The sequence below is a fragment of the Pongo pygmaeus genome, chromosome 20 (genome assembly GCF_028885625.2).
Source record: "Pongo pygmaeus isolate AG05252 chromosome 20, NHGRI_mPonPyg2-v2.0_pri, whole genome shotgun sequence".
Lineage (NCBI taxonomy): Eukaryota > Metazoa > Chordata > Mammalia > Primates > Hominidae > Pongo > Pongo pygmaeus.
The window spans coordinates 51,664,990-51,682,805 of NC_072393.2; the positions used below are offsets into that span (position 1 = coordinate 51,664,990).

At 52.2% G+C, this 17,816-nt stretch overlaps 2 protein-coding genes across 3 annotated transcripts; one reads left to right on the top strand and one right to left on the bottom strand.

The window, feature by feature from the left end:
- Window positions 1–1,990: 1,990 nt before the first annotated feature.
- Window positions 1,991–6,931, bottom strand: SNRPD2 (small nuclear ribonucleoprotein D2 polypeptide). Its single transcript, XM_054463261.2, has 4 exons — window positions 6,452–6,931; window positions 5,870–5,975; window positions 2,921–3,100; window positions 1,991–2,258 (listed from the first exon to the last, which is right to left on the bottom strand). Coding segments are annotated over exons 2-4 (357 nt in total). The 5' UTR covers window positions 5,872–5,975; window positions 6,452–6,931; the 3' UTR covers window positions 1,991–2,083.
- QPCTL (glutaminyl-peptide cyclotransferase like) lies at window positions 6,687–16,807 on the top strand. Of its 2 annotated transcripts, XM_054463259.2 has the most exons (7): window positions 6,687–6,893; window positions 7,395–7,538; window positions 9,212–9,493; window positions 12,317–12,469; window positions 12,571–12,670; window positions 15,551–15,667; window positions 16,652–16,807. In XM_054463259.2, the coding sequence occupies exons 1-7, from the start codon at window positions 6,687–6,689 to the stop codon at window positions 16,795–16,797; spliced, it is 1,149 nt and encodes a 382-aa protein (XP_054319234.1). In that variant the 3' UTR covers window positions 16,798–16,807. The 2 variants fall into 2 exon arrangements, with proteins under 2 accessions (XP_054319234.1, XP_054319235.1); XM_054463260.2 differs by lacking the exon at window positions 9,212–9,493.
- The last annotated feature ends 1,009 nt before the right edge of the window (window positions 16,808–17,816 follow it).

Genomic DNA, 17,816 nt, shown 5'->3' on the forward strand with positions numbered 1-17,816 from the left:
CATCTCTACAAAAAGCCAGCAGGAGGATCACTTGAACCCAGGAGTTCAAGATCAGCCTGGGTAACATAGTGAAATCCCATCTCTACAAAAAGCCAGCAGGAGGATCACTTGAGCCTGGGCAGTCAAGGCTACAGTGAGCCATGACGGTGCTGCTGCACTCCAGCTTGGCAGACAGAATGAGACCCTGTCTCAAAAAAAAAAAAAAAACAACAAAAAACAAAGATATGGGGAGCACACGATGTGTGTGTCAGAGCAACACAGGGAATTTCCTTAATCCCCCCCTAATATATACCGCCTCCCTTTCCCACCTCTATCTATCTCCCCATATTTGTCAGAGAATTCCTCTCAAGGGTAATACAGTTGAATTTGAGGGGCAGCAGAGCTCAGGGGTGAAGCCACAGGCTCTGGAGGTGAGTTTAAATCACAGCACCACCACTTCCTGGCTGGTTGTCCCCGGAAAGTGACATTGCCTCTCTGTGTCTGTTCCTTCTTCTGGAAAAGGGGGATAATAAATTAACAGGCCCGTGCCAGAGCTGTTGGGAGGATGTTTGAAAAGCGGTGAGCCTGGCCTGGCACCTAAACAGCTCAGCAAGTGTTAGCCAGGATCACTAGCAGTAGTATTTAGCTACTGACTGCTTTCTTTTCTTTTCTTTCTTTTTTTTTTTTTTTGAGAGGTAGTCTTAGAATCTGTTGCTCAGGCTGGAGTGCAGTGGCGTGATCTCAGCTCAGTGCAACATCCATCTCTTGGTTCAAGCTATTCTCCTGCTTCAGCCTCCCAAGTAGCTGGGACCACAGGCGTGCACCACCATGCCTGGCTAATTTTGTATTTTTAGTAGAGACAGGGTTTCACCATGTTGGCCAGGTTGGTCTCAAACTCCTGAGCTCAGGTGATCCACCTGCCTCGGCCTCCCAAAGTGCTGGGATTACAGGTGTGAGCCACCATACCCGGCCCTTTTTTCTGTTTCTTATCTATTTAGTTTAGAGATAGTATCACACTGTCTATAAACCTCACAACCATTCTCCCAGGCTAGTCACAAACTTCTGGGCTTAAGCAATGCTCTCACCTCAGCCACTGTGCTGGTGGTACTGACTGCTTTAATCACCTGTCTAATCCTCTTGTCTTTGAGGGCAGATCAGAGGCTCTTGGGTACCTGGTGCCCCTGCATTGCAACACAGGGCTGGACACAGAGGGGGCATTTGGGGGATGTTTGCTGAAGGAACAAATGTAAAGAAAGGCTGAAAGATATACATATACAATTTTTGAGATGGAGTCTCACTTTGTCACCCAGGCTACAGTATAGTGGGGCCATCTCAGCTCACTGCAACCTCCATCTCCGGGGTTCAAGCAATTCTCCTGCCCCAGCCTCCTGAGTAGCTGGGATTACAGGCACCTGCCACCATGCCCTGCTAATTTTTGTATTTTTAGTTAGAGACGGGGTTTCACCATGTTGGCCAGGCTGATCTCAAACTCCTGACCTCAGGTGATCCACCCGCCTTGGCCTCCCAAAGTGCTGGGATTACAGGCGTGAGACACCACGCCTGGCCAATTTTTGTATTTTTAGTAAAGAAAGCATTTCACCATGTTGGCCAGGCTGGTCTCGAATTCCTGACCTCAGGTGATCTGCCCGCCTCCACCTCCCAAAGTACTGGGATTACAGGCATGAGCCACCATGCCTGGCCCCAAAAGATATTTTGGTCAAGCAAGGCCAATTCATTATAAGAGGTAGAGAAGAGAGCAACAGAGTGACAAGGAGACGCTCAGGAAGATTAACGCAGGAGAGCTAAAATGTTCTCCAGTGCCACAACTGGGCGCTCATTTCCATCCAACCTGTTTGCTTTGCAGATGGGGAAAGTGAGGCCTTGATGGGCAGAGCCAGGGCCTCTCAACTTGCTCAGCGGTCCTGGTCCCACCATTCAGTCCGATACCAGCTGCCTCCCCCAAGCTCTCCTGAATCCACCCCACTCGCAAGGCTCTGGGAACAGATACCACTAGAAAAAAACACAGAGCTTTATTATTCTCAACACCAATGGCAGCGGTCTTCATAGGACAGAGGAGTGAGTTCTGTCGACGGATAGGCGGCCCCTACTTGCCAGCGATGAGCGGGTTCCGCAGGACCACGATGACCGAGTCCCCGCGCAGGAACATCTTGGAGATGTAGCGGTCTTTGTTGACTGGCTTGGACTTCTTCTTGCCCTTGCCGCTCTTGGGTACCTCAGTCCACATCTCCTTCACGTTCTCCAGCACCATGTTGCAGTGCCTGGTGGGGAACAGGGAGGGGAGGCACTGGGCGTGAGGGGCGTACCTCTGACAGTGCCCCCTACTGCCTGCTGCTCACCCCCTCCAGCAGCATGGCTTGGGGAAGGGTGCAGGTGCTAGGCCGGGATGACCAAGCTGCCAAGGCCAACTCTGCCAGTCCTTAGGTTGAGGCTAAGGCAAAGGACTGCACCTCTATGTGCCAGTTTGCTCCTCTTTAAGAGGGGAGATAATCACGTTACCTTCCTCACAGCGCTGTTGAAAATTATCATTTTCTTTCTTGAGACAGAGTCTCGCTCTGTTGCCCAGGCTGGAATGCAGTGGTGCGATTTCAGCTCACCACAACCTCCACCTCCTGGGTTCAGGCTATTCTTGTGCCTCGGCCACCTGAGTAGCTGTGAATACAGGAGTGCGCCACCACGCCCGGCTTTTTTATTTTTAGTAGAGATGGGGTTTCGCCATGTTAGCCAGGCTGGTCTTGAACTCTTGACCTCAGGTGATCCACCCGCCTTGGCTTCCCAAAGTGCTGGGATTACAGGCATGTGAGCCACCGCGCCTGGCCATACACCCCAGGCTTCTGAGAAAGCTGTCTTTGAGCTCTTCAGACTGGAGCTGGGGCGGCCTCTCCAGGCCTGCAGAGAACACCTCCCAGGACCCAGCACTCACCTATCGAAGGCCTTCACGCGGCCCAGGAGTTTCTTATTGTTACGGCAGTTGATGAGCACTTGGGTGTTGTTCTTGACTGACTGTGTGAGCACAGAGAGTGGACCGGTGTTAAATTCCTCCTCCTCTCGCTTCTGCAGCTCCTCTGGGGTCATCTCACTCTTGGGCTTGTTGAGGAGGCTCCTGCATGGACAAACATGGAACCAATAAGTGAGAGAGGCTGGAGCTGAGAGGCTGGAGCTGTGAGGATGGGTGGTCAGGGCCTTGGCCTCAGTGTCTCCCCAACCTTGTCCCACCACATCTGTCCTCCTGTTCAGCCTTCTGAGTATCATCAGCTGGACGCCTAACAGATATTTTCTTTTCTTTTTATTTTTTGAGACGGAGTCTTGCTCTGTTGCCAGGCTGGAGTGCAGTGGCGTGATCTCGGCTCACTGCAACCTCTGCCTCCTGGGTTCAAGCGATTCTCCTGCCTCAGCCTCCTGAGTAGCTGGGACTACAGGCATGAACCACCTCCATGCCCAGCTAATTTTTGTATTTTTAGTAGATAGGGGGTTTCATCATGTTGGCCAGGATGGTCTTGATTTCTTGACCTTGCGATCCACCCGCCTCGACCTCCCAAAGTGCTGAGATTACAGGCATGAGCCACCACACCCAGCCAGAAATTTTCAACTCTGCATGTCTCAGGTCGGGATCCAGATCACCCAACCACCCAAGCCTACCCTATCTACAGCGTTCCCCATCTGCTTTGATGGTAACTCCATTCTTCTAGTTCTCTGGGCAAAACCTCTTTGTCAACTTGATTCCTCTTTTTCCCTCACATCTTACATGAAATCTGTAGGAAGTGGCCATTTCTTAGCATGGCCTAAGCCTCTGTCATCTCTGTCCTGGAATCTTTCTGGTCTCTCTGCCTCCACCCACGTTCCCTGACAGTCTGTTCTCCACAGAGTGGTCTGAGGGGGTTGTGCTAAAACCTAAATCATAATATGTCACTCTTCAAAACCCTCCCAGGGGTTGGGTACGGTGGCTCATGCCTGTAATCCTAGCACTTTAGGAGGTCAAGGTGGGTGGATCACCTGACGTGAGGAGTTCGAGACCAGCCTGGCCAACATGGTGAAACCCCATCTCTACTAAAAATACAAAACCAAACAACAATAAAAAAAACAACCAACAGAAAATTAGCCAGGCGTGGTGGTGCACACCTGTAATCTCTGCTACTTGGGAGGTTAAGGTAGAAAAATCGCTTGAACTCAGGAGTCAGAGGTTGCAGTGAAGTCAGATCATGCCACTGCACTCCAGCCTGGGCGACAGAGCGAAACTCTGTCTCAAAACATAAATACAAATTAGAAAATACATTAACCAGGTGTGGTGGCGCATCCCTCTAGTCCCAGCTACTTGGGAGGCTGAGGCAGCAGAATCGCTTGAGCCCCAGCAGCGAAGGTTGCAGTGAGCCAAGATCATGCCACTGCACTCTAGCTTGGGCTACAGAGTGAGACTCCATCTCCAAAAAGAAATTAGCTGGGCATGGTGGCGCATGCTTGTAATTCTAGCTACTTGGGAGGCTGAGGCAGGAAGATCGCTTGAACCTAGGAGACAGAGATCGTGCTAGTACACTCCAATCAGACAAGGTGGCTCACACCTGTAATCCCAGCACTTTGGAAGGTCGAGGTGGGTGGATCATTTGAGGTCAGGAGTTTGAGACCAGCTTGGCCAACATGGTGAAACCTGGTCTCTACTAAAAATACGAAAGTTAGCTGGGTATGGTGGTGGGTGCCTGTAATCCTAGCTACTCGGGAGGCTGAGGCAGGAGAATCGCTTCAACTCAGGCGGCAGAGGTCGCAGTGAGCTGAGATCGCACCATTGCACTCCAGCCTGAGCAACAGAGCAAGGCTCCGTCTCAAAAAAAAAAAAAGAAAAAGAGAAAAAGTTTTTTTTTCCCTTGGGGACTAGAGATTTCATTCACTGATGTATCCTATGTGGCTTAAGCAGTGTCCGATACATAAGCATTCAATGTAATATTTGCTGCACCAATAAATGCGCAAAATCATGTCAATGACTCGTTCATTATCCGTGTAAGTTGTGATCAAGTCGAAAATGCACCCGTCTCCAGCTCAAATGATCAAGATAAGTCCCTTATTTCAAATCATTATTTCTAAAAGTCCTAACGTCCCCCCCGCCCAGTATTCGTTTGATTTCTTTTGTTTCGTTTTGAGATGGAGTCTTACTCTGTTGCTCAGGCTGGAAGTGCAGTGGCGCAATCTCGGCTCACAGCAACCTCCGCCTCCCGGGTTCGAGCGATTCTCCGGCCTCAGCCTCCCGAGTAGCCGGAATTACAGGCGCCCGCCACTACGGCGGGCTAATTTTTGTATTTTTGGTAGAGACGGAGTTTCACCACAATGGCCAGGCTGTCTCAAACTCCTGACCTCAGGTGAGCCGCCCGCCTCGGCCTCCCAAAGTGCTGGGATTTACAAACCTGAGCCACCGCGCCCGGCCTCCCCCAGTATTCCTAAAATCGCTGCCCCTTAACATTCATTTCAATAGGACTAATTATCTAGGACCCCTCTCTGTTATCGTTTAAAACATGTTTTTCATAATTAATTTTTTTTTTTTTTTTTTTTTGTAGAGACGGGGGTCTCGCTATGTTGCCTAGGCTAGTCTCGAACTCCTGTGTTCCAGCGATGCTCCGCCTTGGCCTACTAAATTGCTGGGATCACAGGCATGAGCCCCCGCGCCCAGCCCAGCGCGTTATCTGATAAAGCTGTCCTCTCTCCCGAAGTCACGATGCGTCAAAGGCCCCACGCCCGTTCTCATACTCATCAGGAGAAAAACAGGACGCTGCATCCCTAAAACATCCGCCCCTGCCCCCCCCCGCTCTGCTCAACCCTTCCCACACTCAATCGGTCAAATTTCCACCCTCAACCTCATTCCCGCCGCCTAAGCCTAGCCCGGCCTCACATGATGGTTAATACGCTCTCCGTTCACTCCCGTTTCCTCCGCGTTGCTGCCGCCCGAGGAAAGAGAGGCGGGACTTCCTCTTCCTGCGACCCACTTCCGTTGGCGCCTGCGCAAAGCCAACCAGTCAGTGGAGGCGTGGCCTGTTGCCATAGCATTCCCCACCAACGGTGCACAATGATGGCATAAAAGCCTCGGGTAGGGGTTCGAGGCCAGTCAGAACCACAGGCGGGCAGATGTTTATGACAATGAAGACAAAAGGAAAGGCGGTCTGATTCAAACAGTTTCTTGAAGAATGGTACAGGTTGAAGGAGGGAAATGACAAGCTATTTCCAAATGCCCGCCGGCCGTGACTTCGGGGGCGCCGCCTCCGTGAAGCCAATCCGCTCCTCGCTTCGGAGACAGGCACCGCCCCTCTTCCCTCTGGGACGCGTTACTGACGTATCTAATGATCTTTCCGACCCTGCGCCACCAATCCCCTGCCTACATCCGGAAGGGGCATGGACCTGCGCCCGGGAGAGCGAATATTTTCCAAGATCAAACGCTGCTCATTGGCTTTCCCTCCTCCGCTAAGGCGGAGCCTACCTCTCTTGCGCTCCCATTTGGGTCGTGCCATTCTCAGGGGAACCAACCCAAATACCCAAGAGAGGCTGGGAGGCGTGTCCTCAGGACCGTAGTTCTTATTGGTTTCGCTGCTCGCTGTGGGATGGGCTGGTGCAGCCGCAGCTGTTGCTTATTGGCCCACCGATTCCATGGGGTGGAACTTGGCTGGGCCTAAACTCAATCCGTGGTCTGGTACAGGTTTCAGGGCAAAGCGGCCATGCGTTCTGGGGGCCGCGGGCGGCCCCGCCTGCGGCTCGGGGAACGTGGACTTATGGAGCCACTCTTGCCGCCGAAGCGCCGCCTGCTACCGCGGGTTCGGCTCTTGCCTCTGTTGCTGGCGCTGGCCGTGGGCTCGGCGTTCTACACCATTTGGAGCGGCTGGCACCGCAGGACTGAGGAGCTGCCGCTGGGCCGGGAGCTGCGGGTGAGGCTGGGCGGGGACCCGGGCACCACGGGGACCCTCATTCCCTCCCCGCTGTTACCCAGGGTTGACGTGGCTTTAGCGTACGACCCTAACCGCAGATGCCACCGTCTTCGTCATCTGAGCGCATGACCCTTACCAAAGGAATAAGGCTTCGGGCTGGTTCTGCAACAGTAGCTTCCTTTTAAGAGGAAAGGTCTGAAATAGTAAGACGGGGGGGTTCAGGGTTCTACGCCTTTAGTCAACTATTTGGAAGAGTCCCTTCCTCCATCTCCCCTCTCTCTCACTGGGCCTCGATTTCCCCATCAAGTTTGAGGTAGGCTGGACTGGATGGTCTTGGAAGGACTTTTCCTGAGCCTTGGATTTATCCTAGAAGTCTCCGATGCTGGAGGCCGCAGATTAGGAAGAGGACCCGGGGCTCCTCGCGGGTGACGGCGCCCGGGGTAGGGTTGAAATGGGGGGTTGCTCTCATTCTCTCCTTCCCTATCCCACCTCCTTCCCAAGGTCCCGTTGATCGGAAGCCTCCCCGAAGCCCGGCTGCGGAGGGTGGTGGGACAACTGGACCCACGGCGTCTCTGGAGCACTTATCTGCGCCCCCTGCTGGTTGTGCGAACCCCGGGCAGCCCGGGAAATCTCCAAGTCAGAAAGGTAAAGGGACCCACCTCCAGTCCCTGACCCCCTAGCTCTCCAGGGAATGGGAAATAAGAATCCTGTTCAAGATCCCAAAGGAGCTAAGAGGAGGAACTGGGGCTCTGACTGGAGTTAATCGGACTCTAGACTCCATGCTGGTAACAAACCACCAGGCTGTACTGCCCCCCTTAATGCCCCCACCAAAAGCTTACTGTGTGCTAGGCACAGGCAACAGACAGCCCTATAAGGTGGGTACCAATATGATCTTCATTAGGCAGATGGGGAAACTGAGGCTAAGAGAGGTTATACACATTGCACAAATCCTACAGATAATAAATGGTAGACCTTAGCCGGGTGCAGTGGCTCATGCCTGTAATCCCAGCACTTTGGGAGGCCGAGACAGGCAGATCACTTGAGGTCAGGAGTTTGAGACCAGCCTGGCCAACATGGTGAAACCTCATCTCTACTAAAAATACAAAATTAGCCGGGCGTGGTGGTGGGTACCTGTAGTACCAGCTACTTGGGAGGCTGAGGCACGAGAATCACTTGAACCCGGGAGGCGGAGACTGCAGTGAGCTGAGATTGCGCCACTGCACCCCAGCATGGGTGACAGAGCGAGACTCCATCTCAAAAAAAAAGTCATTTAAATACTGCCTGAGTCCCAATGCTACCTCATCCACTTAGATTGTGACCTTGGACTGGTTTCTTTTTTATTTTATTTTTTTATTTTGTTTTATTTTATTTTGAGATGGAGTCTCACACTGTCGCCTGGGTTGGAGTGCAGTGGTGCGATCTCGGCTCACTGCAACCTCCACCTCCCAGGTTCAAGCAAATCTCCTGCCTCAGCCTCTTGAGTAGCTGGGATTACAGGTGTGCACCACCATGCCTGGCTAATTTTTTGTATTTTTAGTGAGACGGGGTTTCACCATATTGGCCAGGCTGGTCTCAAACTCCTGACCTTATGATCCGCCCACCTCAGCCTCCCAAAGTGCTGGGATTACAGGCATGAGCCACCGCGCCTGGCCTGGACTAGTTTCTTAACCTCTCTGAGCCCAATTCCTCATCTGTAAAATGGGGTCATGTATTGGCAGTCCCTCCCCTATATGGTTCCTAGAAGAGAGCTTAGCACACAGAGCTGTTTAAGGGTAAGCTGTGATGAGTCTTGTTGGCTTCAAGAGGTGGGGTCTCCCCAACATCTGGCACCCAGTAGGTACTCACCAGGACTGTCAAGGGAATGATTTTAATCAGAGTGGGGGGCTGGGCACGTGGCTAACATCTGTAATCCCAACGCTTAGGGAGGCTGAGGCAGGCAGATCACTTGAGGTCAGGAGTTCGATACCAGGCTGGCCAACATTGTGAAACCCCATCTCCACTAAAAATACAAAAAATAGCCAGGTGTTGTGGGGGGCACCTGTAACCCCAGCTACTCGGGAGGCTGAGTCAGGAGAATCACTTGAAGCCAGGAGGCGGAGGTTGCAGTGAGCCAGGATCAAACCACTGCACTCCAGCCTGGGTGACACAGCAAGACTCCATCTCAAAAAAAAAAAAAAAAAAAGAAAGAAAGAAATCCATTAAATCAGAGTAGGGCTTTAGAGTCAACCCATCTGCTCTGCATGGCTCAGGTCACGTGGCCCTTCTCCCCACCTCCTCCCCAGTCCCCGTCCACCCTCCCACCTCTCTCTTGCCGCTAGTTCCTGGAGGCCACGCTGCGGTCCCTGACAGCAGGTTGGCACGTGGAGCTGGATCCCTTCACAGCCTCAACGCCCCTGGGGCCAGTGGACTTTGGCAATGTGGTGGCCACACTGGACCCGAGGGCTGCCCATCACCTCACCCTTGCCTGCCATTATGACTCGAAGCTCTTCCCACCCGGATCGACCCCCTTTGTAGGGGCCACGGATTCGGCTGTGCCCTGTGCCCTGCTGCTGGAGCTGGCCCAGGCACTTGACCTGGAGCTGAGCAGGGCCAAAGAACAGGTGAGGAGCAGGAGTTGGGGAGGGTAGTGGGCTACCTCCACCTTTTCCCAAGCCCCCACCCTCCCTTGCCTGGACATTTGTCATCCCTCTCGTCTTCCCACTCTACTCCACGCACAGAGCCACAGGGATCTTTTTTTTTTTGAGACAGAGTTTCGCTCTTGTTCCCCAGGCTGGAGTGCACATGGCGAGATCTTGGCTCGCCGCAATCTCTGCCTACTGGGTTCAAGCAATTCTCCTCCCAACCTCAGGTGATCTGCCCACCTCGGCTTCCCAAAGTGCTGGGATTACAGGCGTGAGCCACCGCGCCTGGCCATCACAGGGATCTTTTTACCTTCTAGATGTCAGATTCTCGTTCCTCTTCCCCCAAACCCTCCCAGGGCTCCCGCCTCATTTCAGGCATAATCCAGAGTCCTTATATTGGCCCACGAGCTGTGCCCTGTTACTTCTCCAGCCTCATCTCCCACCCCTCACCTCTTGCTCACTCTGCTGTAGCCACCCCCACCTCCTCTGGCTTCCTCAAACCCACAGAGCTTGCTCCCGCCTCAAGGCATCTGCACTTGCTGTTTGCTTTGGATAGAATGTGCTTTTCTGGCCAGGCTCGGTGGCTTAAGCTTGGAATCCCAGCACTTTGGGAGGTTCAGGTGGATGGATCACGAGGTCAGGAGTTCAAGACCAGCCTGGCCAACATGGTGAAACCCCATCTCTACCAAAAATACAAAAATTAGCCAGGCTTGGTGGTGCACACCTGTAACTCCAGCTACTCAGGAGGCTGAAGCAGAGAATTGCTTAAACCCGGGAGGCGGAGGTTGCAGTGAGTCAAAGTTGCACCACTGCACTCCAGCCTGGGCAACGGAGAGAGACTCCATCTCAAAAAAAAAAAAAAAATTATCTGGGCGTAGTGGCATGCTACTTGGGAGGCTGAGAGGGGAGGATGGCTTGAGTCTAGGAGTTTGAGACTGCAGTGAGCCATGATCGTGCCACTGTATTCTAGCCTGGGTGACAGAGACCTTGTCTCTTAAAAAAAAAAAAAAAAAAAAAATGCTTTTCATAGATATCTTCCTGGCTGGCTCCCACTCTTCACTCAGGTGTCCACTCCAATGTCACCTCTTCAAAGAGGCCTTCCCGGCCGGGCATGGTAACTCGTGCCTGTAATCCCAGCACTTTGGGAGGCCGAGGCAGGCGGATCATTTGAGGTCAGAAGTTGGAGCCCAGCTTGGCCGATGGGGAAACCCCATCTCTACTAAAAATACAAAAATTAGCTGGGTATGGTGGTACACACCTGTAATCCTAGCTACTTGGGAGGTTGAGACAGGAGGATCACTTGAAACCGAGAGGCGGAGGTTGCAGTGAGCCAAGATCGCACCACTGCACTCCAGCCTGGATGACAGAGCGAGATTCTGTCTCAAAACAAACAAACAGAAAAGAAAAACACAGGCCGGGCGCGGTGGCTCACACCTGTAATCCCAGCACTTTGGGAGGCCGAGGCGGGTGGATCGCAAGGTCAGGAGATTGAGACCATCCTGGCTAACACGGTGAAACCCCGTCTCTACTAAAAATACAAAAAGTTAGCCGGGCGTGGTGGCGGGCGCCTGTAGTCCTAGCTACTCAGGAGGCTGAGGCAGGAGAATGGCGTGAACTCAGGAGGCAGAGCTTGCAGTGAGCCGAGATCGCGCCACTGCACTCCAGCCTGGGCGATACAGTGAGACTCCGTCTCAAAAAAGAAAAAAAGACAAGAAAAGAAAAACACAGATTTCATCATGCTCCTGCCCTGCTCAACCCCCCTCTGTGCCTCCCCAGTGTCCCTATAACAAAGCCCACACTCCTTGGCCCTTGCTAAACCTTCCGGACTCCTCTCAAACCTCTGGGACCCCTTCCCTGGCCACAGCCTTGCCCTGTGTTGCTCCCTTGGCTGGGAATACTCTTCCTCCTGCTCCATTTTCCCAGGCCGGTTCCTACCCACTCTTATGGCAAACATCCCTTCCCAAAAGACCCAATGCCCTCTCCAGGCCAGGTCATCCCCCAGCCTCCTTCCTATGCCCTCTCAGGACTCTATAGTTCTTAGAAGCATTTGTCTCAACTGCATTTCACTGTTTGTATAATTATTCATTTGTGGATCTATCTGTTTCACCAAACTGAGCTTGAGGAATAATAATCAGAGATAACCCTTATTTAGTTATATGCCAGACACTGTTCTAAGACCCGGATTCAAACCTTACCCTTTGAAAAGAACTGTTATTGCCGGGCGCGGTGGCTCACGTCTGTAATCCCAGCACTTTGGGAGGCTGAGGCAGGTGAATCATTTGAGGTCAGGAGTTCGAGACCAGCCTGGCCAACATGGTGAAACCTTTGTCTCTACTAAAAATACAAAAAAATTAGCCAGGCGTGATAGCAGGCACCTGTGGTCACCGCTATATGGGGGGCTGAGGCAGAAGAATCTCTTGAACCTCGGAGGTAGAGGGTGGAGGTTGCAGTGAGTCAAGATTGCATCATTCCACTCCAGCCTGGGTGACAGAGCAAGACTTATTCTTAAAAAAAAAAAAAAAAAAAAAAAAACAAACCTCTTATTAACCCCATTTATAGATGAAGAAACTGATCCTTCCAGAAGTCAGTAACTTCCCCATGCCTGCTTTGTTATGAAGCAGCCAAGTACGGATTTGATCCCAGACAACTGACTCGGAATCTGTGCTCTTGGCTATCACGTTCTATGAGTGAGGACACCTCATGTGTTCTGTTAAGCCATGCAAGGGGGCAAGAAGTGTGGGTGTGTTGAGGCTGAGGGCTAGTCCTGAGCTGGCTCTGACTACCCCCTCGCTGCTCCCACAGGCAGCCCCGGTGACCCTGCAACTGCTCTTCTTGGACGGTGAAGAGGCGCTGAAGGAGTGGGGACCCAAGGACTCCCTTTACGGTTCCCGGCACCTGGCCCAGCTCCTGGAGTCTATACCTCACAGCCCCGGCCCCACCAGGATCCAGGCTATTGTAAGACCAGGGTCCCCTGGCTTCTGGCGAGGGAGGGAGAAGGTGAAGCAGGGCTGGCGTCATCCTGCACGGGCCCCTCCAGTCCTAGCCTTTCTCCTTAGGAGCTCTTTATGCTTCTTGATCTCCTGGGAGCCCCCAATCCCACCTTCTACAGCCACTTCCCTCGCACGGTCCGCTGGTTCCATCGGCTGAGGAGCATTGGTAAGGATGAATGCGGAGGTGACCCCAGCCCACCTGGGGTATGGGGTACAGGGCGGCGGGCTGGGGTAGGACAGGCACCTACCCTCTAAAGGCTCATCCACTAGTCTGGGCCACATAGGGAGACCCCATCTTTTTTTTTTTTTTTTTTTTTGAGTTGGAGTCTCACTCTGTCACCCAGGCTGGAGTGCAGCGGCGCGATCTTGGCTCACTGCAACCTCTACCTCCCAGGTTCAAGCCATTCTCCTGCCTCAGCCTCCCGAGTAGCTGGGACTACAGGCGCATGCCACCACGCCCAGCTAATTTTTGTATTTTAGTACAGACAGTTTCACTATGTTGGCCAAGCTGGTCTCGAACTCCTGACCTCGCGATCCATCCACCTCAGCCTCCCAAAGTGCTGGGATTACAGGCGTGAGCCACCATGCCTGGCGAACCCATCTCTTAAAAAAAAAATTAGCTGGGTGCAGTGGCATGCACCTGTCATCCTAGCTACTGGGGAGTATCCTTAGAGCCTGGGAGGTCAAGGCTGTAGTGAGCCAAGATTGCGCCACTGCACTCCAGCCTGGGCAACAGAATGAGATCCTGTCTCAAAAAAAAAAAAAAAAAAAAAAAAAAAAAGCTGGGCTTGGTGGCTCACACCTGTAATCCCAGCACTTTGAGAGGCTGAGGTGGGTGGATCACTTGAGCTCAGGAGTTTCAGACCAGCCTGGGCAACACAGCGAAACCCTGTCTCTACAAAATAAAAAAAAAAAATTAGGCCAGGCGCGATGGCTCACGCCTGTAATCCCAGCACTTTGGGAGGCCAAAGTGGGTGGATCACCTGAGGTTAGGAGTTTGAGACCAGCCTGGCCAACAGGGCGAAACCCGTCTCTACTAAAAATACAAAAAGTTAGCTGGGCGTGGTGACATGTGCCTGTAATCCTAGCTATTTGGGAGGCTGAGGCAGGAGAATCGCTTGAACCTGGGAGGCGGAGGTTGCAGTGAGCCGAGATCACGCCACTGCACTCCAGCCTGGGCAACAGAGCGAGACTCCATCTCAAAAAAAAAAAAAAAAAAAATTAGCCAGGCATGGTGGCACCTGCCTGTAGTCCCAGTGACTTGGGAGCCTGAAGTGGTAGGATCACTTGAGTCTGGGAGGTCGAGGCTGCAGTAAGCTGTGATCGCACCACTGCACTCCAGCCTGGGGACAGAGTGAGACTCTGTCTCAAAAAAAAGTAATAATAAAAATTAAAATTAAAAAAATTAAAAATTGTTTTTAAAAATAAAGGCTCAGCTGGGCACAACGGCTCACACCTGTAATCCCAATACTTTGGGAGGCTGAGGCAGGTGGATCACAAGGTCAGGAGTTCGAGACCAGCCTGGCGAATATGATAAAACCCTATCTCTACTAAAAATACAAAAATTAGCCTGGTGTGGTAGCGTGTGCCTGTAGTCCCAGCTACTCCGGAGGCTCAGGCAGAGGAATCGCTTGTACCCTGGAGGCACAGGTTGCAGTGAGCTGAAATTGTGCCACTGCACTCCAGCCTGGGTGACAGAGCAAGACTCTGTCACAAAATAAATAAATAAATAAATAAATAAATAAATAATAAAATAAAGGCTCATCCAGCCTTTCCTCTACCTCCCTAGTCTTTCTAAGGAACTAGAGATTAGTAATAGTGATTACCAGACAGGGGCTCTAAGGTGAGACAGCCGTGGTTTCCAATCTTACCAGCTGGGTGAACTTGGACAAGTGGCTTCATTTCTCTGAGCCTCAGTTTCCTATCTGTAAAATGGCCAGGGGGGGGCGGGCCTGGTGCCTCACGCCTGTAATCCCAGCACTTTGGGAGGCCGAGGTGGGGGAATCACAAGGTCAGGAGTTCGAGACCAGCCTGGCCAATATGGTGAAACCCCATCTCTACTAATAATACAAAAATTAGCTGGGTGTGGTGGCGGGTGCCTATACTCCCAGCTACTCAGGAGGATGAGGCAGGAGAATTGCTTAAATCCGGGAGGCGGAGGCTGCAATGAGCCGAGATTGTGCTATTGCACTCCAGCCTGGCGACAGAGCAAGACTCTGTCTCAAAAAAAAACAAAAAGGCCGGAGGGCCCAGACATAGTGGCTCATGCCTGTAGTCCCAGCAATTTGAGAGGCCAAGGCAGGAAGATCACATGAACCCGGAAGTTTCAGGCCAGCCCGGGTAACATAGGAAGATCCCATTTCTAACACACACACACACACAATTACCCAGGCATGGGGGCATGCGCCTGAAGTCCTAGCTATTTGGGAGGCTGAGACCGAAGGATCACTGGATCACTTAGGCCAGCGAGATTAAGGCTGCACTGAGCTGGGATTGCCCCACTGCACTCCAGTGTGGGTGAGAGAGCAAGATCTTTTTTTTTTTTTTTGGAGACAGAATCTTACTCTGTCACCCCAGGCTGGAGTGCAGTGGTGCAATCTCAGCTCACTGCAACCTCCACTTCCCAGGTTCAAGCAATTCTTGTGCCTCAGCCTCCCAAGTAGCTGGGATTACAGGCACCCACCACCACACCCATCTAATTTTTAGTAGAGACAGGGTTTCACCATGTTGGCCAAGCTGGTTTCGAACTCCTGACCTCAGGTGATCTACCTGCCTTGGCCTCCCTAAGTGCTGGGATTACAGGCGTGAGCCACCGCACCAGGCCACAAGATCTTGTCTCAAAAAAAAGAATGTCTATGTCTTAGACTTGGAGGAATTGAATGAGACCAGGAACATAGTGAGCCCACAGGAAGGAGTAACTGGCATTCATTCTTGTTGGGATGACCAGGGCTTTGTCTCTGGGTGCTCTGCCCTCCTCTGATTTGTAGACTGGGGACCTTTGACTACTAAGGACTAACCCTTCCTCTCTAATCGCCCCCACCTCCAGAGAAGCGTCTGCACCGTTTGAACCTGCTGCAGTCTCATCCCCAGGAAGTGATGTACTTCCAACCTGGGGAGCCCTTTGGCTCTGTGGAAGACGACCACATCCCCTTCCTCCGCAGAGGTACCTGCTGCAGGGAGGGATGGAGGGTGGGTGTCCAAGGAAGCCACAAACTGGAACTGGCCAAGGCCCCTTCCCAGGGCTGGGGAATGGTGCTAAGTGGCCTAACCTCTTTGCGCTTTGATTTATTCATCTGTAAAATGGGGATAATACTCCCTATCTTAAGAGTATTGTTGAGGGGATTGAACGTGCTAACACCGGTAAAGACCTTACTTGGACCAGCACCCAGCACATAGCAAGCATTCCAGAAATGTTTGCAGCTGGGCACAGTGGTTCACACCTGTAATCCCAGCACTTTGGGAGGCTGAGCAGGTGGATCCTTGAGCCCAGGAGTTTGAAACCAGCCTGGGCAACATGGCATAAATCTTGTCTTTACTAAAAATACAAAAAATTAGCCGGGCATGGTGGTTCGCACCTATAGTCCCAGCTATTCGAGAGGCTGAAGTGGGAGGATCACCTGGGCCTGGGAAGTCAAGGCTGCAGTAAGCCTTGATTGAGCCGCTGCACTCTAGCCTGGACAACAGAAGGAGATGATATCTCAAAAAAAAAAAAAAAAAGTGCCAGGCTGGGCATGGTGGCTCACACCTGTAATCCTAGCACTTTGGGAGGCTGAGGCGGGCAGATCACCTGAGGGTCAGGAGTTTGAGACCAGCCTGGCCAACATGATGAAACGCCATCTCTACTAAAAATACAAAAATTAGACAGGTGTTGTGGTGCCTGCCTATAATCCCAGCTACCCGGGAGGCTGAGACAGTAGAATCGCTGGAACCCGGGAGGCAGAGGCTGCAGTGAGCCGAGATCACGCCACTGCACTCCAGCCTGGGCGACAGAGTAAGACTCCGTCTCAAAAAAAAAAAAAAAAGTGCCAGAACATAGTATCTTTCACCAGTGTGTGGTGGCAAGGCAAGGTTACCTAGAGGTTGGGCTTGGGCTCCTGGGTTGTGGTGGGCTGCAGCAGACCTGACAAAGTCTCCTCTGTCACTTCAGGAGTCCCCGTGCTCCATCTCATCTCCACGCCCTTCCCTGCTGTCTGGCACACCCCTGCGGACACCGAGGCCAATCTCCACCCACCCACAGTACACAACTTGAGCCGCATTCTCGCCGTGTTCCTGGCTGAATACCTGGGGCTCTAGCATTCTCGGCCAATGCCTGTGGAGAGGACTGTGAGACAGAAGGTCCCAGCGGGGGCCAGTGAAGCTCAAGCGGGATCTGCCTAGGGTGTGCTGGCTTGTCCTTTTCATACCTTTGTCTCCTAATTGTGCTACAATTGGAAGACCTTCTTTGTTTTGATTGTCTCAAGCTGCCACCCTTCAAGGACAGGGAAGAGACCACCGTGGGGTGACAGCCAGAGGAATAAGAACTTGGTCCCTCCCCAGAGGTAAACACTTGGTCCAAAGGTTTGCAGGGGCCAAATGCTGTTCTTTTTTTTTTTTTTTTTTCCTTTTTGAGACGGAGTCTCACTGTGTTGCCCAGGCTGGAGTGTAGTGGCGTGATCTCAGCTCACTGCAAGCTCCGCCTCCTGGGTTCACGCCATTCTCCTGCCTCAGCCTCCCAAGTAGCTGGGACTACAGGTGCCCGCCACCATGCCGGCTAATTTTTTGTATTTTTAGTAGAGACGGGGTTTCACCGTGTTAGCCAGGATGGTCTCTATCTCCTGACCTTGTGATCTGCCCGCCTCAGCCTCCCAAAGTGCTGGGATTACAGGCGTGAGCCACCGCGCCTGGCAAAATGCTGTTCTTTAAGTCAGTGAACTAAAAGAGTGAAAGACTGCCAGGTGTGGTGGCTCATACCTGTAATCCCAACACTTTGAGAGGCTGAGGGGGGAGGATCACCCGAGGTCAGGAGTTTGAGACCAGCCTGGCCAACATGGCGAAACCCTGTCTCTACTAAAAATACAATAATTAGCTGGGCATGGTGGTGGGCGCCTATAATCTCAGCTGCTTGGGAGGCTGAGGCAAGAGAATCACTTGTACCTGGGAGGCGGAGGTTGCAGTGAGCCGAGATCACACCACTACTTTCCAGCCTGGGCAACAGAGCGAGATTCCATCTCAATAAATAAATAAATAAATAAATATTTTTTAAAAAGAGTAAAAGACTAAAAGACTGTTACTGGTCTGGGCCAGTGATGCCACCCAACTAGATGAATTCTCTG